We start from the raw sequence: 18774 nt of genomic DNA on the forward strand, positions 1-18774 counted from the left end.
GTGTGGTTTTCAGCCCACTGAGAAACAGAGATGGCTTGCAAAAAGCAACACTGGTTGCTTTAGGTGGTTCTTTGCTAATCATTCAAATTTGGGTGGGAAAAGTGAGTTATCTTCAGGGGTAGGTAAACTAAAGAGGAAGCTCAGAGAAGATGGGTTTCCTCCTGGCTAAATATATACCATTAGGTAATAATGGAGGAATTTAAGTAAACAGAATAAATTAAAAACAAGCAGCAGTGGTATCTTCTTATCTCTTACTTTGCCTCCCACCTTGGGAGAGGAAAGAACTAAGAAACAAGAGAAGCGCCCCTGAAAACACGAACTTGGGGAGACATGAGGTGATGAGGTCACGCTTAGAGTCAGGCTGCCTGGCACACAGATTCTATTCTTAATAGCTGATCTTAGAAAAGTTCATTCATCTTTTCTAACCCTCAACTCCAAAATGGAAATACTAATAGTATATACCCTGCAAGATTGCTATGAGAATTGGAAAAGAAACAAAAAAAGATTGCTCTGAGAACTGAATGAACGAATTCGCTTAAAGCACTTAGAACGTTATCTAGTACATAGGCAGTGCTCCATGAGTATCAGAGACAGCTAAGTGAATCTTCATCTGCCCAGTGTGGGCCTGGGCACCAAGGATGGAGGGGAGTGACCACTGTAACAGCTGACACTCAACCCAGGCCAACTTAATCCTTCCTCCAAGACAAGACCGTACAAGGGATGAGCTCACTGAAGACGTTAGTTCCCGAGGATAAGCCTCTATTTACACAGGTCAGTAACAACCCGGTCTGCTTCAGGCCACAGTTACGGCAGATCCCTGCTCCATCCATCCACCCATCCGACATGCCGTGGTAGGTGCTACATGTACATAGATATTAACAACTCAGTCTTTGCTCTCAGGAAACCTCCACTTAATCAGATAATCACAACATAATTTTGCAAGCACAACCATCAGTGCAGCCCCTAAAGGGTGTGGGGGAGTTAGTGGGCGGGAGGGAAGCCCAGGATCACCAGGCCAAAGGAGACAACCAGGGAGAAGGGGGGCCAAGGTACGGTGGGGAGAAATAGCCCAGCATGGATAATGGCACAGCAGCTGAGCCCGTGCGTTGCAGTAAAGCTTGAGGCTGGTGTGAAGGGAGAAGGGTCTCAGCAGGTCGGCTAGGGGAGACCTTAGCTGGCCATGCATGCTGGGCCTAAGAGCTTGGCTTTAACCTTGTAGAAAAGGGAAGCTATTCAGAGAGTTTGGTTTTTTTCAAGTAGGAGAATGGCCTGGTCTTATTTTCCCTTTAAACTGAAGTACCAAGATGAGGAAGGGAGGTAAGGCTAGAAGCAGGAAGGCCAGTTACAAGCTTTTTGCAGTTTTCTGTGGGAGCAATGATGACTGTTAACATCCTACAGATCAAAGCAAGTCACAGGGCCAAGTCCAAATGCAAGAGATGGCTCAATAGACTCCATCTCTTTAGTGAAGGGAACTGCACAGTGACAGGGCAAAAGGAGAGGGAAAGAACTGGGGCCAGCAGTGCAATCAGTCTGCTACATGCACTGAAAAGAGAATTTAGAAATAAGTGTTGCCAACAGAGGCAATCATTGCCAATAATACAGCGTACCCTATATTCTTGAAATACATACAACTAAGTAAATGCTATGCAATTTCTCATTCTTGGCTGTTGCCAAAATTTTTTTTCCCTCCTTCCATTTTAGTGGCTCCATTTCTGCCAAAATTTAACATTGACAGGGTGATGTTGCTTCTTTTCTGGAGGGAAAAAAAAGAAGCTTTCTGTTATCAAAGGGGGGAAAAAGAGAGAAAAAAATAGAGCTAGCGAGAGAGACAGTTATTCTATTACCTTGGGAATCACTGCAGCACATTGCAATTGTATCAGTTGAAAGGAATGTAAAAATGGAATTCCTGGTTCAGATCAACGGAGTGCTGGACAAAGCAACACAAGCATGTACTAAAGAAAAAAAAATCTGTTTCAGTTCCTAGAAGATTAATGAAAAGTGATGTATTTTTTTTCAGGTTTGACATGCTTAAATATGAATTCCACAAAATCATAGAAACTGTAAGTATCTTGATCTCCTGTCCTAAGCATTCAGGCCCAAGAAACATTTAAATGGGGACTTTTTACATGGAAGGTGCTGTGCAAGGCATTTTCACATATTCAGTGTTACAGAAGAACTCACATCATTATGTGACAGGCATTACTAATCCCATTTTACAGATGAGAAAACTGAGGCTTAGAGGAATCAACTAATCTAGACAAGATTGTATTGCCAGGAAATGGATGCATTCTACGGCTGCCTTCTTACTTTTGGCTCTGGGCTCTACTGAACTTTCTAACTTTGCCATCCATGATCTTCAGAAAGCAGAATGTGTAGGACAATGAGTGACTGGAGGATGGAAAAGAAAACCCTGAAAGGGTCAGCAGAATGCTGATCATGATTTTGCCCCTTTCCCTACTTGACCTGCTAGAGTGATCTGAAATGTGAAAATAGCTATGCACTCTCCCCATTAAAGGTTTTCAGTGGCTCCCCAAATATTTCTAGACAATCAAGTCCAAACTCCTTGCCCTGACCTTTACAAGCTGGCCCCTCAGATCTCTCCCACAACCTCACCCTGCAGACAGAATCACTGTATTTCTCTGAACGTGTCCTTACCATCCTTTCTCTAACTCTCCATATGCTATTATTCCCCTCTGCTTAGAGCCCTTCCTACCTGGCAGATGTTTACTCACTAAAAAAATTTTAAATCTAGGTTTGCATCTCCTATGTGAAACCTTTCTTGACACCTTAGAGAGTTCACCCTCTCCTGTATGCTATGTCAGAGAAATAATAATAATTTTACTTGTTACTTGTAATGAAATGAATTCTTTACATGCCTCCCTCTCCTACAAGACCATAAACTTCCTAAGGGCAGAGGCCAGTTCTTACTCATCTTTCTACTTCTTCAACAGGTACTGAATGCCTAAAATCTCCAGGCATGGCAGCTGGTACAGTGATTTAGACCATGTACAGACTCTGGAGTCAGAAAGATCTGGGTTCACATCTGAAGCAAATTAGTTTGTCTCAATCTCCTCAAATATGAGAATGGGGACAGTAACAGGAGAAATCCCATTATCTGACACAATTAGAGCTGTTAGTTTATCGATTAACAGAAAATGTCAGGTAAAGTTGGGAATCATTAAAAAGACTCCTCTGTATCTCAAAATTTGTGTTTTCAGCTCAATTATATACCTGAATATTCATTCACCAATCTCTAGACACAGGCCCAGGTCTTTCCTTTGAGTACTGGTCTGTTGTCTGGAGTCTCCTATGACTTTTTTTTGCATAAAGCAAACCTATGTCTTTTCTACAACTTTCAGCTTTGATTTCTTTAAAAAGGGGTAAAAATTTTAAGAACACTTGTGAAGCCAGTGGAGTACAGAACCCTTCCATGTTTTTGTGATTTGTTCCCGCTCCGTCCTTTATAGTTGTTTTGCCTGGAACTGACAGCATTGTCTTTCCCCTTAACGGAGGTACCAGGCATTGAACCCAGGACCTTGTGCTTGCCAAGCACACGCTCTAACACTGAGCTATACCCCCACCCCACTAGACATCATTTTTTTTAAAAAAAAGCAATTTGCCTCTTGACTCTTTCCATAGAATTCATCTTACCTTTATCAACACCTTTCTTTGGCACTTCTATTTCAATGGTTTACGTATTATTCAGTGAAGTTCTGTCATCATAGCAACCAGTGTTGGTGGCACACATTGGCTGGAGAATAAACAGAACAGAGAGGGCTTGGGGGAGCATCGCCTCTGTGGGTGGAGCTGAGCCACCCGGGTGCACAAGCCCCAAGTGGCCAATGTATTAATCATGTCATTTTATTTCTGGTTTTGACGCTTTGATACTTAGGACCTTGCTGATCCTGGAGAGACTGTTCCTCCCAGGGCTGGCCAGCACCTAGAGAAAGGAAATAATTCCCATTTGCCTGTGAGCACACTTTTCCTGTGCAAACAGAACAATGCAGAGTCCATACCCCTCCACCTCCTCCATTGGGCTCTCGCCCTCAGGACCACTGTTCCCTGCTCTGATCACCCCCCCAGGGTCCGGGGCCAGGAACCGGATGTGTTGGGGGAGGCATAGCTGGTGTATTAAATTAAGAATATGCAGATTATGACCTGCTGAATGAGGAGGCACAGGCCACCCACACGGGGTCAGTAGGTGGCTCCGAGAGTATCTCAACGCCCACTCTGGGGAGGTCAAACCCCAGGGTCGTTTTGATTGAAAGCAGTTTCAATACCCTCACACAAAGAAAGTAAAGTCACAGAATTTATTACTTACGGATCCCAGAAAGCAGAGCCGGTGGGGCCAATGAGCTGGGGGCAGGGCAGCCCGCCAACGTCCCGGTCTCCAGTGAGCAGGGGAGAGAGAGCAGGGTAGCAGGTATCTAGTACTTAGAAGGTGCTTGGGGCCGAGGTTGCAGGCTCAATTCAAAATGGTTATTTTAAAAGGTGCCCCGGGAAAAGCAAAGGGGGATTCCCTGGGGTGGAAATCCTAAACTCAGGTCCTTATCTAAATGTCCAGGCTCTGGCTAGGGCTATTAGACTGTCAAATCCTGGGCAGCAACTCAAAACAGCTGTTTTTTCATCACACCAAACAACTAGGGACATTCCCTAGGCTTCAGAGCCCGCTGAAAACTACCCAACCGAGTGAGCCTTGAGCCTGCTGACCCTGACTGGCCCGATCCTTCCTGTGAAAACCACAGCAAAGCCTGTCGCCCGTGCTCTTCCCTCGTCCCCCTGCCTCCGGCTGGACCCTGGTGCTTTCCGCTGTGACAGCCCCTCTTGAGATCTGTGATTGTCTTTTCAATGGCAGTCATCTCCTGATCTGTTGCCTCATCTAAATCTTAAGACCTGTATTTTAAAGCAGCGTGCTACACACATGGGTCTGTGGGTTCGAGGGCGTGGAGTGGCTGTTATTTGCAAGATCCAGTTACATGAAGAGCAGGTAAGAAAGCTTCTGCTGTAGTCACCTGGGGATGACCTGTGGCACCCGCCCAGTCACAGCACATTTAAGGATCCCGGTGTTCGCCGTTGTCACAGTGGTGAGGGGTCCCTGCCCTCTTGTCGCTTTCAGACAACCAGAGCATCTGTCAGGGGTCCCAAACCTAGCCTACGGGGGGCAGAAAAGGCCCCCTGGGACCTGAAGGAGAAGTCGGAGTTGGACAAATGGAAAGAGGTTTCCAGACGAGCAGACAGCACGTGCCAAGGCCTACAGGAAAGTGAGTAGGTGGCAGGTTTTTTGTGCTGAGCAGTGCCTAGGCCACAGGAGGTGTGCAAGCAAGTTTTTTCTTTTTAAAATAAACTGAGGCAGGAACAGGCTCAGCAGCAGGCAAGGGGTTGCTGAAGTCCAGCTCTGACTGTGTCAGCGTTTTGACGTGAGCAGAATCCTCCTGCTTCGTGGAGAAGCAGGCAGTGGCAAGCCAGGCCCCACAGGGGCGCACTGACTGTGCTCCATCACTGCCAGTACCTTCCACAGGCCCGGCCCCCAGAGACCTCGCAAGTGAGGAGGTCCCTGCCCAGGACACAAACGGCCCCAGGGGCAAGTGGGGAGTCGGGGCTCCCAGCACGCCCTCCCATCCAGGTCCCTGCAGACAGCGGCCTGGGGGAAAGCACTGTTTTTTTAACAGGGTAGGAAGGCTAGCACCTTCTGGACTGGTTTGGCTCCAGACTGGGTCATGAGTCAGAAAAGCTGTTCTGTTCCAGTCACGATATGGTCACAGAACTTGGTGTGTTTCCTCATCCGCAGAGAGGAACCACCTCACTTCTAACTTCTCTCTTTCCTGACAGGAGACCTGAAGTGCCATGAGAATTCAGTGAAGACCAAGAGACTGTCCACCAGCAGCAGGATCCTAGCCCTCACCTTTCCGCTTGGTGGGCATCTCAATATTGATCCCATTACATCCATTTCTTCTCCCCTTTCTGGGGAAAATCTACAATACTTCCATGGGGTCCAAAGAGGTCAGAAGGTGCACAGGTTGCAACTGATTCAGCCACAATCCCTCATGCAAAGGAGATGAAAGGGAAACAGGGGCCGAGATCAAGTTCCTTACACAACTTCAATTTAAATTAAACTTCCTTTAATGAAATAAAAAACAAATGGTGCATTGCATAATATTTTGTGGTCACAGTATAAAACAATACAATTAGTTCATATAACATTGGATATGGACAAAAATACACAAGACCCTTTCTTGGTCTACGTAAAATTCGGCAGATCGTCATGTGCCACGCTACAAAAGAAAGAGAGTCAACTTTTTTCTCCTAGTGATCTGCACACAAGATTTATCACTGAGAATTTGGTCAGACAGCGGAGGAGAACTTACCCCAATCCCAGTTCCCTTCTTCCTCTGTTGTCATCGGTGAAGCTAAAAAAAAGTTTTCTGAAAGTAGCAAGTTGTGTAGTATTGCTTATTATTCCTGCTAAAAAGGCTCAGTCTTTGGCTCACAGATGTCAGTGACAAAACCATGGCTGCAGGCAGTCTGCAAAGCAAGAAGCAATAGCCACCAGGGGAAACAGGAGAGGGTCTGGGCAGGAGGGGCCGTCTTTCCCAGGATCTTAGGGAAAGCCACGTGGATAGGAGGGGAGGAAACACACAGATAAATACATTCCTAAATTAAGACTGAAATCCAGTTGGTGAGTCAGGGTTCCACCGTCCCATGAAAAATCTGAAAAGTTGTTAAAAAGTCAGAGTTTGCATTTTCTTTTTTTTTAAAAAAGTGAAAAGTGTATGTAAACATTATAAAGTAAACAATTGAAAGTAATTTTGAGGCTTTTATCTGAACATAGCTTAGGCTCTTTCCTGGGGATATTTTTATGATTAGAAAAAAAAAACAAACTTTTTTTTAAATCAAGCATCTTTGCGTTCAGCAGTGCAATTTTATCCGTGGGAATCGTGGCTGGGCCCTTCTTCCATTCGTACCAGTGGTTCTGGCAGGAACCTCTTCCAGAAGAGCACTTTGCAGGGGACCGTATTTGGTACAACAAAAGAGTGCATCTCACACTTTTAAAAGGACACACGCTCCAGCCAGGTCTATGCTTCTGGAAGGAAGGAGATCCTTGGTGCAACACCCTGGGGTTTCTCCCTACTTTGTACCAGCCCAGTGGACAGAGGGTGGGGCTGGGTGGGGTGGGGGGAGAGTCAATACCTTGACAAGCCCAGCTTTGAACTGCAACAGCAGTTTGCAAGGAAAAGGTACAGTGTGTGAGCATGTGTCACCTTTACTGTCACCGAATGTCTGCCATGGCCCAGCCATGGATTTAGACATACCCAGGGCCACCCGGTCACACCCATAGCCAAGTACCCTTTCCTCCCTACCAAGGGCCTGCCCTACAAACATCCTGAATCTTCTTTTAGTAGACATGATAACTGCAAGGGCTCAAAGGGCACCGCTGTTATTAACACAGCACCTGTTTCTATGTGTTCTCTCCTGAATGCCTGTTTGCACAGCTACCTGTGACCCACCTCCTCTGAAATAGCACAGTTAGGAAACGGCATGTAGGAAACACCCAAATCTAGTGCTAGCAAGGCCTCCTGCCTGTCCTCTAGCCATCTAGGCTCTGGCATCTGCTGCCCGTCTGCCCGCCACAGAGGCTAGGCCTGGAATTCACTTGTGCTGCTATGGTTAGGGCAAAATCTAGCTTCTATCACGTGTGTGGTCTGGGCAAAACCAAAAGGAAGAACTCGGTGGCAGTCTGCCTCCTGGTGGGGCACTCCGTGCTAAGTGCAGAATGAATCGTGGGCAACAGAGCAAGGGGAGTGGAGGGGAAGACGCTGAGCCGGGAGGGGTACGGCTCGTCCGGCCCACTGTGACAAAGAGCCGCACATGAATGGCCATCATTTTGTACGACTTTATTGCTCAAAACAGACGAATCTTTTTTTTCCCCTTCGGAAGACAGAGCAGTGTGTTAGATCCTTCAGAGCCAGGATAAAAGCACAGAGGATTGCAATGTAGGGCATGAGTCACCAGCGAGCCTCAGAAAACCCCACTGGGATGCTTCCCGAAGGCCAGCGCTGTGCAGGGGGTGAGACGCTTCAGGGAGCGGAAGATCTCTTTGGGTCCATGGTCCTACTCCCGGTACGAGCAATCAGGCAATATGGACTGCTCTCAGATCTACTTTGTAGGCTGTTCACGTAGCAATAAATTGCTGGGTTTCCTCTGTTTTCCTAATAGGAAAGCAAACATACCACAAAGTATACCCTTTCTCACTAACCCCCTGCAGGAGAATCTTAAAAAGACTTGAAGGACTGAAAAGGTCATAGAAAATGCATGGTTCTTCTAGGTAATTTCCGATTCCATGAAGTCAGTCAGTTTTGCAAGCAGCAATTGGCCTCCATGTTAAGGAGCCGAAGTAGCCCGTGAAGGACGCAGGGGGTCTGTGGGTCCCTCTGCAGACCCACCAGGCCCCTACCCCCCACAAAGGGCAGGACAGGGGGTGGAGGTGGCTCCTTCCACCTGACACACCCCGGCACCACTGACCCTCCGGGGACGAGCTGCAGAAATCTAATGCCCAGGATCCCCCCTCCGCCATCCTCGGGGCCCCCGGGGGCATGGTGGCCTCAGAGCTATGGAAGTGACAGTCTGCTCCTTTCTTTGTCCCCAACCTCCTCTTCCTTGCAGGCCTTCGTACTGCCCTGGACAGAGGTGGCTGTGTATTTCTCTTCATTCTCATTCTTAAGGCTAAGGTGGCAAGATAAGGTGCTTGGTGGAGAGCCAAATTCTCGATTCCAGGGCCATCTCAGCACGCGCACATAAAGTAAATACGAAAGAAATGGAAAGGGGGCAGAGGAGCAGAAAACAAAACACAACAGAATGCACTGGGGCTCAACAGGAAGTTACGTCCTGCAAGTTTAGATTTCAAATGTCATCTAAACCCCTGAAAATAGGGGGTGGGGGAGGGTTGTAAAAGCCACAAACGAGCCTCCGGCACTGGGCTGTGCTGTCCCTCGGCCGGGGTAGAGGGTCCTACCGAGCGGCACCCTTGACGCGTGCCTCCAGCGGGAAGCCGGCCCTCACGCGGGCAGTCCCGCTCTCACCCAAGACAAAGAACTCTGAACGCCATCACCCCTTCCTCACTGCAACCCCTTGAACCGAAAGATAGAAACACACTCAGGTCAGAGATCTATAAACCAGTAGGAGAAAAAAATTAGACAAAGGTTAACCATTAAAAAGCCGCAGTTGGGAAAACACACACTCGACTGTTCTATCAGAAAGTGCCGTGGGAAGAAGGGCTGTGTGCTGGTAGACAGGTCCGCGCTCAGAACTTGACATGCAGAAAAGAGAGAGCGCCAAGTCCCACCTGAGATTAGAGAGGACTGGTTTTTAGTGTAACACACTTCGCGTTAAAAGATCACTGTCCTCTTCTCGCCCAAATTGCTCCTCGACCGTCCCTCTGTCCTGGCCTCTCCCGGCACCGTCTAGTCCATCTCCATGGACATGAGCCGGCGGCGCTCACGCCTCGTCTCCTGGACCTCCTTCTTACAGCACCAGTGGGAGCTGCAGTACCCGATGAGGCAGGACAGGAGCCCGATGACAGTGGACAGGCCAACGCCGATCAGCAGCGGGTACTTGAAGGCGTTCAGCACTGGGAGGGACAGATCAAAGGGAAGCGGTTAGTGATGGGGGGCAGAGGGTCCACAAAGACCACCGCCTCCCCTCTCCACCTGAGCGGGGTCTCCCCCTGAGGGATCTGATCTCACGCACCCGGCACCCGGCACCTAGCACAGCGTTAGAGACAGGAGCAGCTCAGCCATACGTGTCTAAAAAGTGAGCAAATGTCTCCCCACCCTGTTCCGTGGAGGTGGGGGAAAAACCAGAAAAAAGATTTCCTTCCATGGCTTTGAATGTCAACTTGCTTTTTAGGGTTTTGGCAGGAGATTGATTTTTTAAAAGTCAGTATAAGGGCACCACACATTCGGCAGCAGATGCATCCTTAAGAAAAACCATACATAAATCAATTCTCCGCATCAAATAACTGAAGTGTACTAGGAGAGCTATTTTAAGGAACATTATAGTAAATTATCTAGCAAAGTGAATAATCACTCCCTACTCGTTTGGTAATTCTGGGTTTTCATATGGAGTGTCTTCAAGCAAGAAATTTCAAAGATGCAAAGACAGTATAAATAGACGGAGTGTCAGGAATGCACAAACACTGTTTAGATCCCACAACCCAGAGTCCCATGTTCCCATCCCCCAAAGTACCAGCCTTGAGTGGATGCTGGCACCGTGGCTGTTTGCCTGACATTTAACACAATAACCCCATGAGAGATCTTTTTATCCCATTTTACCAGAGAGGAAATGAAGGATTAGAGAGGCTAAGTCATCTGCAGAAGGGCTGGGGTTCCAGTTCCAGTCAATTCCAGTCCAATTTCAGCCAAACTGACACATCACCAGGGAAATGCACTCAAAGGCTCTGACTTAACCCTCAGAGCCACCTGGACTTGAATTCGCTCCATGAGTTTTTTTCAATTAACTTTTACTCTGACAGTTTTTACAAAGAAGACGTGTTTCCCGTTAACCAAGGAACAACTGCCCCCACTCTGGGACACTCGGGGAGGAGAGGCGTGGGGAGGGGGCCCTCTGACCACTTGAGTAGGCAGACCACGGTGGTCAGTGTGGGCCAACAAGGCCGAGACCTCCCCCTCCCATCTCAGGGTTCCGTGAAGACCCCCCTCTGTGGTAGTGACACCAGGGGGAACCTCCCTTTTCCAAGAAGCAGAACCAACAGGAGGGCAAGAGAAGGCAGGGACCCACTCACAGTCCCTCCTAGAGACCTGAACCCACTCTCTTGGCACTGCTCTCTGCCTCTGTCTGGCAGAATCTGTGCCAATCCTAGGGCACAGCTAAGTGGGTATGTATAGAATTTACAGAAAGCATCAAAAATCCTTCCAGTAAGTCTTAACAAATCATTTCCCAAGGGTGCCTCCAGCACACACGATACCAAAGCTGAGAAAACAGCAAGGGCTATGTGTGTGCTCTGTCTGGGTACAGGCTGGGCCAGGTCTAGAGAGAAAGGGGGCACGTTCATCAAAGGCTAGGAACCTGGGTCCCATCCACGGGAGCAGAGCACAGAGAGGAGTCATGCCTCCAACACCGAGAGTGACCTGTGTGTCATTCTTACCATCCATCTTCACAGTTATAAAGATGGGCTTGGAGTGGATCTCTGTCTCTTTCTGCCAGGAGCCTGTGGGTGACTTCACCCACGGAGTCACATAGCAATAGTAGTTGCCAAAGTCCTGGTCCTCAGAGCCATGCACTTGCAGTAAGAATTCCAGCACGCTCACGCGCTCCAGGCTGAGCCCGCTCTTCCACTCCCTCTGGGCTGTGCTCACAATCCCCTTCCGATCCAGGGACGACAGGTGGACGGGATCCTTGTCCAGGCCAAAGGAGTGCACCGCAAACCAGGACACATCAAAGGCCATGTCATCTGTGGATTACCAAGCCAAAACCCTGGCGTCAGTGCAACGGGCAGAAGTAGCAGGCATGGCTAACACACCTGTATCCTGACTGCGGGCCAGCCCTGCGCTATGTGCCGTGAGCCTCACTGTATCCTCAACAATCCCATGATGGAGGTACCATCACAGTCCTCACTCTACAGAGGGACCAAATACCTTGTTTGAGGTCACAGGGCCAGGTGGCAGCAGTGTGCATGACTTAACCCAGGAGTCCAGCTCAGAGCCCACCCTCCTAACCATGCCACTGCCACGACCCAGTTTGACAAGCACAGCCAAAAACTGTCTCTTCCAGGGAACATGGGTTGTAATGCTGATGTGCGGTGACATTGCACGCTTTGCCTCCCAAAGAAAGTGGGGTCCTGTGACATCTCAGGCAGAAGTCCCCCAAGACGAGGACACTAAAGTTGTAAAGAACAACATGTACATAAAATCAATTGTACAAAATGGGGAGCTGTAAACAGCTTAGATTTCATTGTTTGCTGCGATTTTCCCCCCTAACGTGCTTAAGTTCAAAACAAGAAGGAAAAAAATGTCAAGCTGAGAAAATTGAACGCAGTTTAACAGTCCCAGTGAGGAAGGTACTCTGCAAAATTAAGGTTCTAACAGCCTCAAATAAATTGATAAGGGCCTAAGAGAAAGAAGACCTTGGCACAAGCGCTAATTCTCCTAGAACGTGGAAGTAGAGTGCACATCATAAGCCCTTGACCTCTTCTGGCTGTTGTCAAGTGATACCAGCTGCGACAGGTCTGAGACTCACCCCGCAGACAAGAAAGGACTGGGAGGACACGGACACTGCTTTATCTTAAACTCAGTGACAAGGCTTTCTATACAAATGTTAAATAGCACAATTTTTGTCAAACAAAAAGAAACATTTATTCATTTAGTAAAAATACACTAATAATAAAATGCACATTATAAGGCAACTAAATTATATTCAGATGCTTACATATTAAAAAATGTAAGCAGAACTAAAAGCAAGAATTTCTACAAAATTATTCAAATGATAATTCCTTTTCAACTCTCTCTAAAAACATGAAGGGCCTCAGGCAAACCTCAACTCTACGTGATGACAACTCTCTAGTCTGAGGCACCAAGATACCTTTTTTCTCCCCCTCGGCCCACTGTGGCACTTGAGCACAGCATCCGATGGCTCCCAGCATGTAGGTCACCTCTCGTCACGTGGACCAACTCCCTGGGGCAGAGGGAATGCTGTCACCGTCCTCACACCTCCATGGTGTCGGGGCAGAGCGGGCACCCAGATGACTCCCAGGTACTCAGTGACAACTAGCTCAGGGCTGCTGTCACCTGCAGGCACCAGGTGGTTACTGAAGGCAGAATCACAGCTGTGTCCCCGTCACTTGTGCCCAGACTCTAGCCCGGCCCTGCCCTGCCTTATAGAGCAGTGGGCAGGCTGCAGGGCACGGCTACCCGCGCTAGAACCCCAGCGCCAGCTCTTGTTAGCCACGTGACCCGGGTGAGTCACTTAAGTTCACTGTGACTTAGCTTCCTATTCTGTAGAAGGACATCACAATAGCACCCATGGTGGGTTAACTTTCTACAACGCTTACAACAGCACCTGGAATGTAGTAAGCACGCAGTGCAAGCTGGCCGCCAGGGGCAGCCTCACCTCCACGGTGAGGCTGAGATGCTGTGACAGGAAGGGCGTTACTGCCTGCAGCAGGTGCTCCCGGTGCCGTGCCCTGCCCTGATCAGCTGGAGCGCTGCGCTCCCAACTGCTGCCGGTGTTGGCTGCTAGGCTCTCACACCCGTACCCTTCTCCAGAGGACTGGCCTTGGCTGACAGAAGCCACCTTCTGGAGAGCCCACCTTCCCAGGTAAAGAAACACTGCCCCTCCCCAGCCACTCACTGGGGACAATGACTGACCAACTGGCAGGGGTTTGGGAGGGGGAGGGGGATAAAAGCCCACTCCTTTAGCTCACAGAGGCCACACTGTGTGGTACAACTCTGGAGCTTTCCGTAGGGAGCTAGACTTGTTTTGAGCTCGTATCTTTGCCTGGCTTCTTTCCCTGCTGTCTTGATTCCCTCTCTCCCTCGCAGTTTCCTCCTGAGAGCACACCTTCAATTAAAAATCACCTGCATGCTCATCTCAGGCTTTGCTTCTGGGGAACCAGACCTAAGACACCGCCTCTAAAGGGCGGAGATCTTCCCCTCCCTCCCCCTGCCTTGGCACAGGAGCACCCTGGCACTCGGCCCACTGAGGCCACATGTCCTTTCCAGAAGAGAATTCTTCACAGCCCATAGGATGTGTGGGGAAACCCAAATTACAACCTGTGTTTAATTATTCAGAATCTTCTACCCATGCAGTCCAAGAGTGCAAAGTTCTGGAAAACTGTGCTCTGCAAGATAACAGTTACTTATAGCTTTTGCAGTTAAACTGGAGAAAAAGACGTTTATATTAAGGCCACAATGGGTGACCAATTAATTTACTGAGAAAGGACATTTAAATGATTTACTTGTGTACATCTCTATACATGAGCTTTACAGGTGAAAAGGGCATTGCATTACTCCAATTTTTAAAAAGGATCCCCCCGACCCCTTCCTGGCGTCTCCACAGGACCAGCAGCTCACTGAAGGCCTCGGTTCCTCCTTCCTTACCCAAGAGGACAGAGCTGACCACACGGCTGGTCTGGATGGGTTTCTCTCTTTCCCTTTTCTTACGTCTTCCACAAACCCTCCTCCTTGTTCCCCCCTCGAGAGCTCAACCACAGCCCGGTTCCCCACCAGAGTCCCTTTCGGTGTCAGTCAACTAGTCCAGGGGTCCGGACACAGTGTAGCCTGCAGGTCAGCCCAGCCCACCACCTGTTCCTGTAAGTACAGCTCCCCTGGAACACAGCCGGGCCCACTTGTTTAGATTATTCTCTTTGGCGGCTGGTTTCGCTCCACAACAAGAGTGGAGCAGCTGCCCAGAGACCACCCGGCCCAGAGAGCCGAAATACCTCCTCCCTGGGTCCTTTACACAAAAGGTCTGCCGACCCTGAACTGGCCGCCACCTGAACCTCCAACCGGGGGCCCCACGGGAGCCAGACCTCAGGGGACGTGCTAGTGCTAGTCACACTGCTCGTGCTCGTCACACTGGGCCCACCGCAGCCCACTCTCACTTCCCCGATAACCTGCCCTTTAACTCAGAATGAAGACCCGCGTCCAGTTTCCACCTCGGGCCACAGAACTTAGTGAACCCCATACAATCTGGCCTTCTCAGGGCGCAGATCTGTGCGAGGCCACGGCTCTGCCTGTGATGGGGTGTGCGGTACAAAGGCGCCCCAGGTCACAGCACACAGAAGAGAGACGGGCAGTGGGTCAGGGTCTCCATGGGCTGTTTGGGAGAAGGCGGAGGTGGGGACAGTCCTGCTCAGCAACAGAGACACCCAATTGCATCTAACGTCCTTTCAAACCCTGAGGGTCCATGAGTGAAACACCAACTGGCACTGAGGGGCCCAAGCAGAAAAAGAAGGACCACTGGTCCTGGGCCCTCAGACATCCTGCTGGGAGGACTAACATTTTCTGCAAAGAAAAGATTTACAAAGGTTTCCTGGGAAGTTAAACTACAACAGCATGCCCTGGTTACTTGCTGACTCGTTTGCTCTGCTCACTACTTCTTCAGAGACTTAATCGCTATCTGATACTACATCATATGATGGTTTCCTGCTTTTCTGTCTCCTTAGCTACACTGCCAGCGCCATGAGGACAGGCTTGGGTGTTTTGATCACGCCTCTATTCCCAGCATCTGGACCAGCACCTGTTTACAGGGGTTCAAGAGCTATCTGAATGAATAAACAAAACACAAAAAAGGGAGGGAGCTGGACTCTGCCAGTGGTTGCAAACCAGCTTGAATCAACCCCTAAAGTGGCCACTAGATTGTCTTGATCACACAGATTCAAAGGTCTGGCTGTTTCCAAATGATCTCACCAACTGTTCCATCCATTCAATAAGCCCTTATTAGACACCTAGTGAATACAAAGTACTGAGCTAGGCAGTTTGGGGATAAGCAGACATCTCCACATCCGGGTAACAACATAGTGGGGATGATAAGAAGAGACACTTACACAAAGCAAGAAGGGAAGGGGAAGGACAGAGAGAAGTACCTGGGTCCAGGGCTGCTCCTTCAACAGTGATGATACAGAACAGCTTGATCAGATCTCCCCGGACGACCGATGGTGTGTCCGAGTGCACAGAGGCATTAAATACAGGACCTGGAAGAAAGTAATGCCACCTCATGATCTTCTTTCACACTGTGGCTTAAATTCCATTCTTGGGGCCCAAATGGGCATCTAAATGTGGGCTCCCTTTCCTTGGAACTGGGCTAGAAATTCAAATAGGTGTTCTAAGGCTGCTTTTCTTCTATTCAGAGAGACACATGTATTAAGTATATCCAAATGAGCTTCCTCTTAAGAAGACGGCCATGGTCTCATTTGAAGACCACACCACCTCCCATCCTGGTACAGCCTGGGCTGTTTCTGGCACCATATGTTTCACTTCCAGGCCAGAGTGGCTCACAGATCAGAGGGCTCAGGACCAAATCAGGGAGGATTTTGGTCCTGAGAGTGAGCAGCCTCATTGTGCTGGGCGCTGGCAACAGACCCTGCTGTGAAGAGGTTGAAATTCAGTAAGGAGACAGACAAGCTGACAATGACAACATTTCTATAAAGTATGGTGGGCACATAGAAGGCGATTCTCATCTGCTGAGGGAAATTGAGGCAGCATGGAAATTCCTTTTAAAAATACCACCCAGACAGGATTTGTCTTATATACCTTCCTGAGAACGCTCCCGCAATATCCCATTTACTGTGATAAAGATCCCTTTTCTTCTTCCACAGGCCAGAAGATGTTTCTACACAAACCACACTGACTCAGTACCATCTACTCACTACAAGGCAGACTTGTTCCAAGCTTTTAAGTTGTAACATAATGACTATATGTATGAGCAACAAGACACAAAAGATTAAGTAAAAACAATTTAGGGTCAGAAGTTGATAGTATTTATCATAGAGTCAGTTGGATGCATTTGACTGTAGGTGTATAACTACTATTGTGCTATTTCATTACTATGCACAAATAAATGACTTATTAAATGGAAAAAAATATGCCTTGAATGGAAGGAATCTGCAGCTCCTCTCCCCTCCTTAGAGAGAGAGAGGGGTCAGGTCCGCAGTCTTTGTTTTTCACTCCTTTACAGCTCACTTTTAGGTGAGAGTATCACACAGCTTTAAGCCACTCTAATCTTAAGAGCTAAATATTGACCTTATCCCAATTCCTAATATCAAGAAATAGGCAAACCTGAAGAAGATTCCAGAATACCAATGCTATGAGACTTCCATTGGGTTTTCTGGAAAGCAAAGATAATGGCCCTGGACACTGATTCTGAAATTCATTAGAAGCTAAGAATACACGTGTGACTGCCTTTAAAATCAGATTACTAGAAAGGAGAAAGTACTTTTTAACATCCAAAAGACATGACCATGAGAAAGAGACAAAAAAGGTCATGTGAGCCAATGAGGCAAAGCATTGAAAATGCTATATTTTCATTTCAGCATTGAGTTGTAAGATGAATTCATCAGATCACGTTCCTAACACCAAGTCCACGAGTAACCTGTGTTTTGCTGGGAGAAAGGTGAAGTTTGGTTGTAGAACATGGAAACCTAAGGGCGTGGGGCAGCCCTGGGTGGGTTCTGCAGAGAGCTCAGGTTAGCCAGAGAGCGGCGGGATGATGCTTCACCCCAGTGGACAGAGAACGTAACAGAATGGCAGTCCCAGGACATGGGGAAAGGGAGGAAAGGGAGGAAAGGACAAGGAATAAAAGGACAAGGAAACTTTACTTCTGGACCATCAAGTCCTTCAGTTAACTCGGCCCTCAGCCACAGTTCCCTCTGGTCTTTACCACCCTGGCTCTGCTCTGTTTACAGCAGTGAGGTGGGAAAGCATTAAGCCAGCTGCTCTGAGTTGGCTCAGCTGTAATGACTGGGGGACTGCATGCCGTATATGGCCATCTGTGAGGACAGGTTAGTAGCAACCATGGGGAGCAATGGGGGCCACATTTTTTCCTCCTGCCTCTGACTAAAAATTTCACGGTTATAAATAGAGCTGTGCTATGAGGCTTTCTTCAACTGTCCAGGCCCCTCCTAAGAGAACACAAAAGGATAAAGCATAAGGAGATCCCCAGAAAGGATTTAGCTTTCTATTTGCTTAATTTGAAACAGCAAAGAAATTTGGACATATTTCCTTTTCCTTATTTGGACGAATTGCCTTACCTAATTTAGACGATTTTCACTTTCTTTTTATTTCCGAAGAAAACCCAAAATGCCTTCTAGGTCACAAGTTACAGTTCTCATTTGCCCTCGTGGCCGTGGCCGTGGCCGTGGCTGTGGGAACAACAGAGCATCTGTGCTGTGCTCACCATGCAGACAAGGAGGAGGGAAAAGGCCTTCATTGTCAACTATTCGCAGCAGTGGACTTCCTTCTAATGAAATCAACAACTCGCTGTAAATGTGGGTCATTATCCCAGGCTTAGAAATATTTTTATTATGGTCAATTTCTGGGGTAATGCTGTTTTTGTGAGGGGATTTGTCTGGTTAACTTCACAGATGACAGACAATAGCACAGATTATTTAAGCGACAACCAGGAGTCACTAGATTTCCTCCAATTCCGAGGCTGCAGAAAGTACACAGACCACTTAGCTTTTAAACACAAACATTGATACAAAACAAACCATGCTCCAAATCTAGTCCCTAAAATAAGGCTGTAAGAAAAACAGTATTTTTGTGAAAGCCAAAATTGCAGACCATCTGATGTCCATCAATAGGGTAATGAGTAACCAAATTCTAGTAGGTGGAGTCTTTAAAGTTAGTATTTACCTAGAATTTGTTATAACACAGAAAATGCTTATCCTCTAATGTTAAAGTAGCAGGGCAGCAGGTCATGAAATTGTATGTATAGCCTGATTTCAAAGTTATCAGGAAAACATGCAAGGGAAGAATTCTAAGAAGATGAACACCACTAATGAACAGTCTCAGGTAAGATTATGGGTGATTACCTTTTCCTTCTTTCTATTTTACCATATTTTCAAATTTTCCCCATGGGGGAGAAGAACGTTCTTATTATTCTTTTAAGAGGCCAAAATCTTTAACACTGTCACATTTATACCATCCTACTCCACCTGATACTTTGAGTCAGTAAAAGTCATCTTTGAGGAACACAGTCCTCATACCAAGAGGCAAGTGTACTAAAACCAGGGGACAGGAAGGTGGATGTCAGCAAGGATCT

At 47.8% G+C, this 18774-nt stretch overlaps 1 protein-coding gene across 1 annotated transcript in view; it reads right to left on the reverse strand.

The window, feature by feature from the left end:
• Positions 1 to 7873: 7873 nt before the first annotated feature.
• The window catches only part of PTGFRN (prostaglandin F2 receptor inhibitor), a 69749-nt gene continuing 58848 nt past the window's right edge, over positions 7874 to 18774 (reverse strand). The window contains exons 7-9 of the mRNA XM_072967930.1: positions 15599 to 15706; positions 11162 to 11467; positions 7874 to 9625 (exon numbers count right to left, since the gene is read on the reverse strand). Coding sequence (XP_072824031.1) covers positions 9459 to 9625; positions 11162 to 11467; positions 15599 to 15706 — 581 coding nt within the window. The 3' untranslated portion in view covers positions 7874 to 9458. The remainder of the gene's footprint in view (positions 9626 to 11161; positions 11468 to 15598; positions 15707 to 18774) is intronic.

Source organism: Vicugna pacos, chromosome 9 (assembly GCF_048564905.1).
Source record: "Vicugna pacos chromosome 9, VicPac4, whole genome shotgun sequence".
Lineage (NCBI taxonomy): Eukaryota > Metazoa > Chordata > Mammalia > Artiodactyla > Camelidae > Vicugna > Vicugna pacos.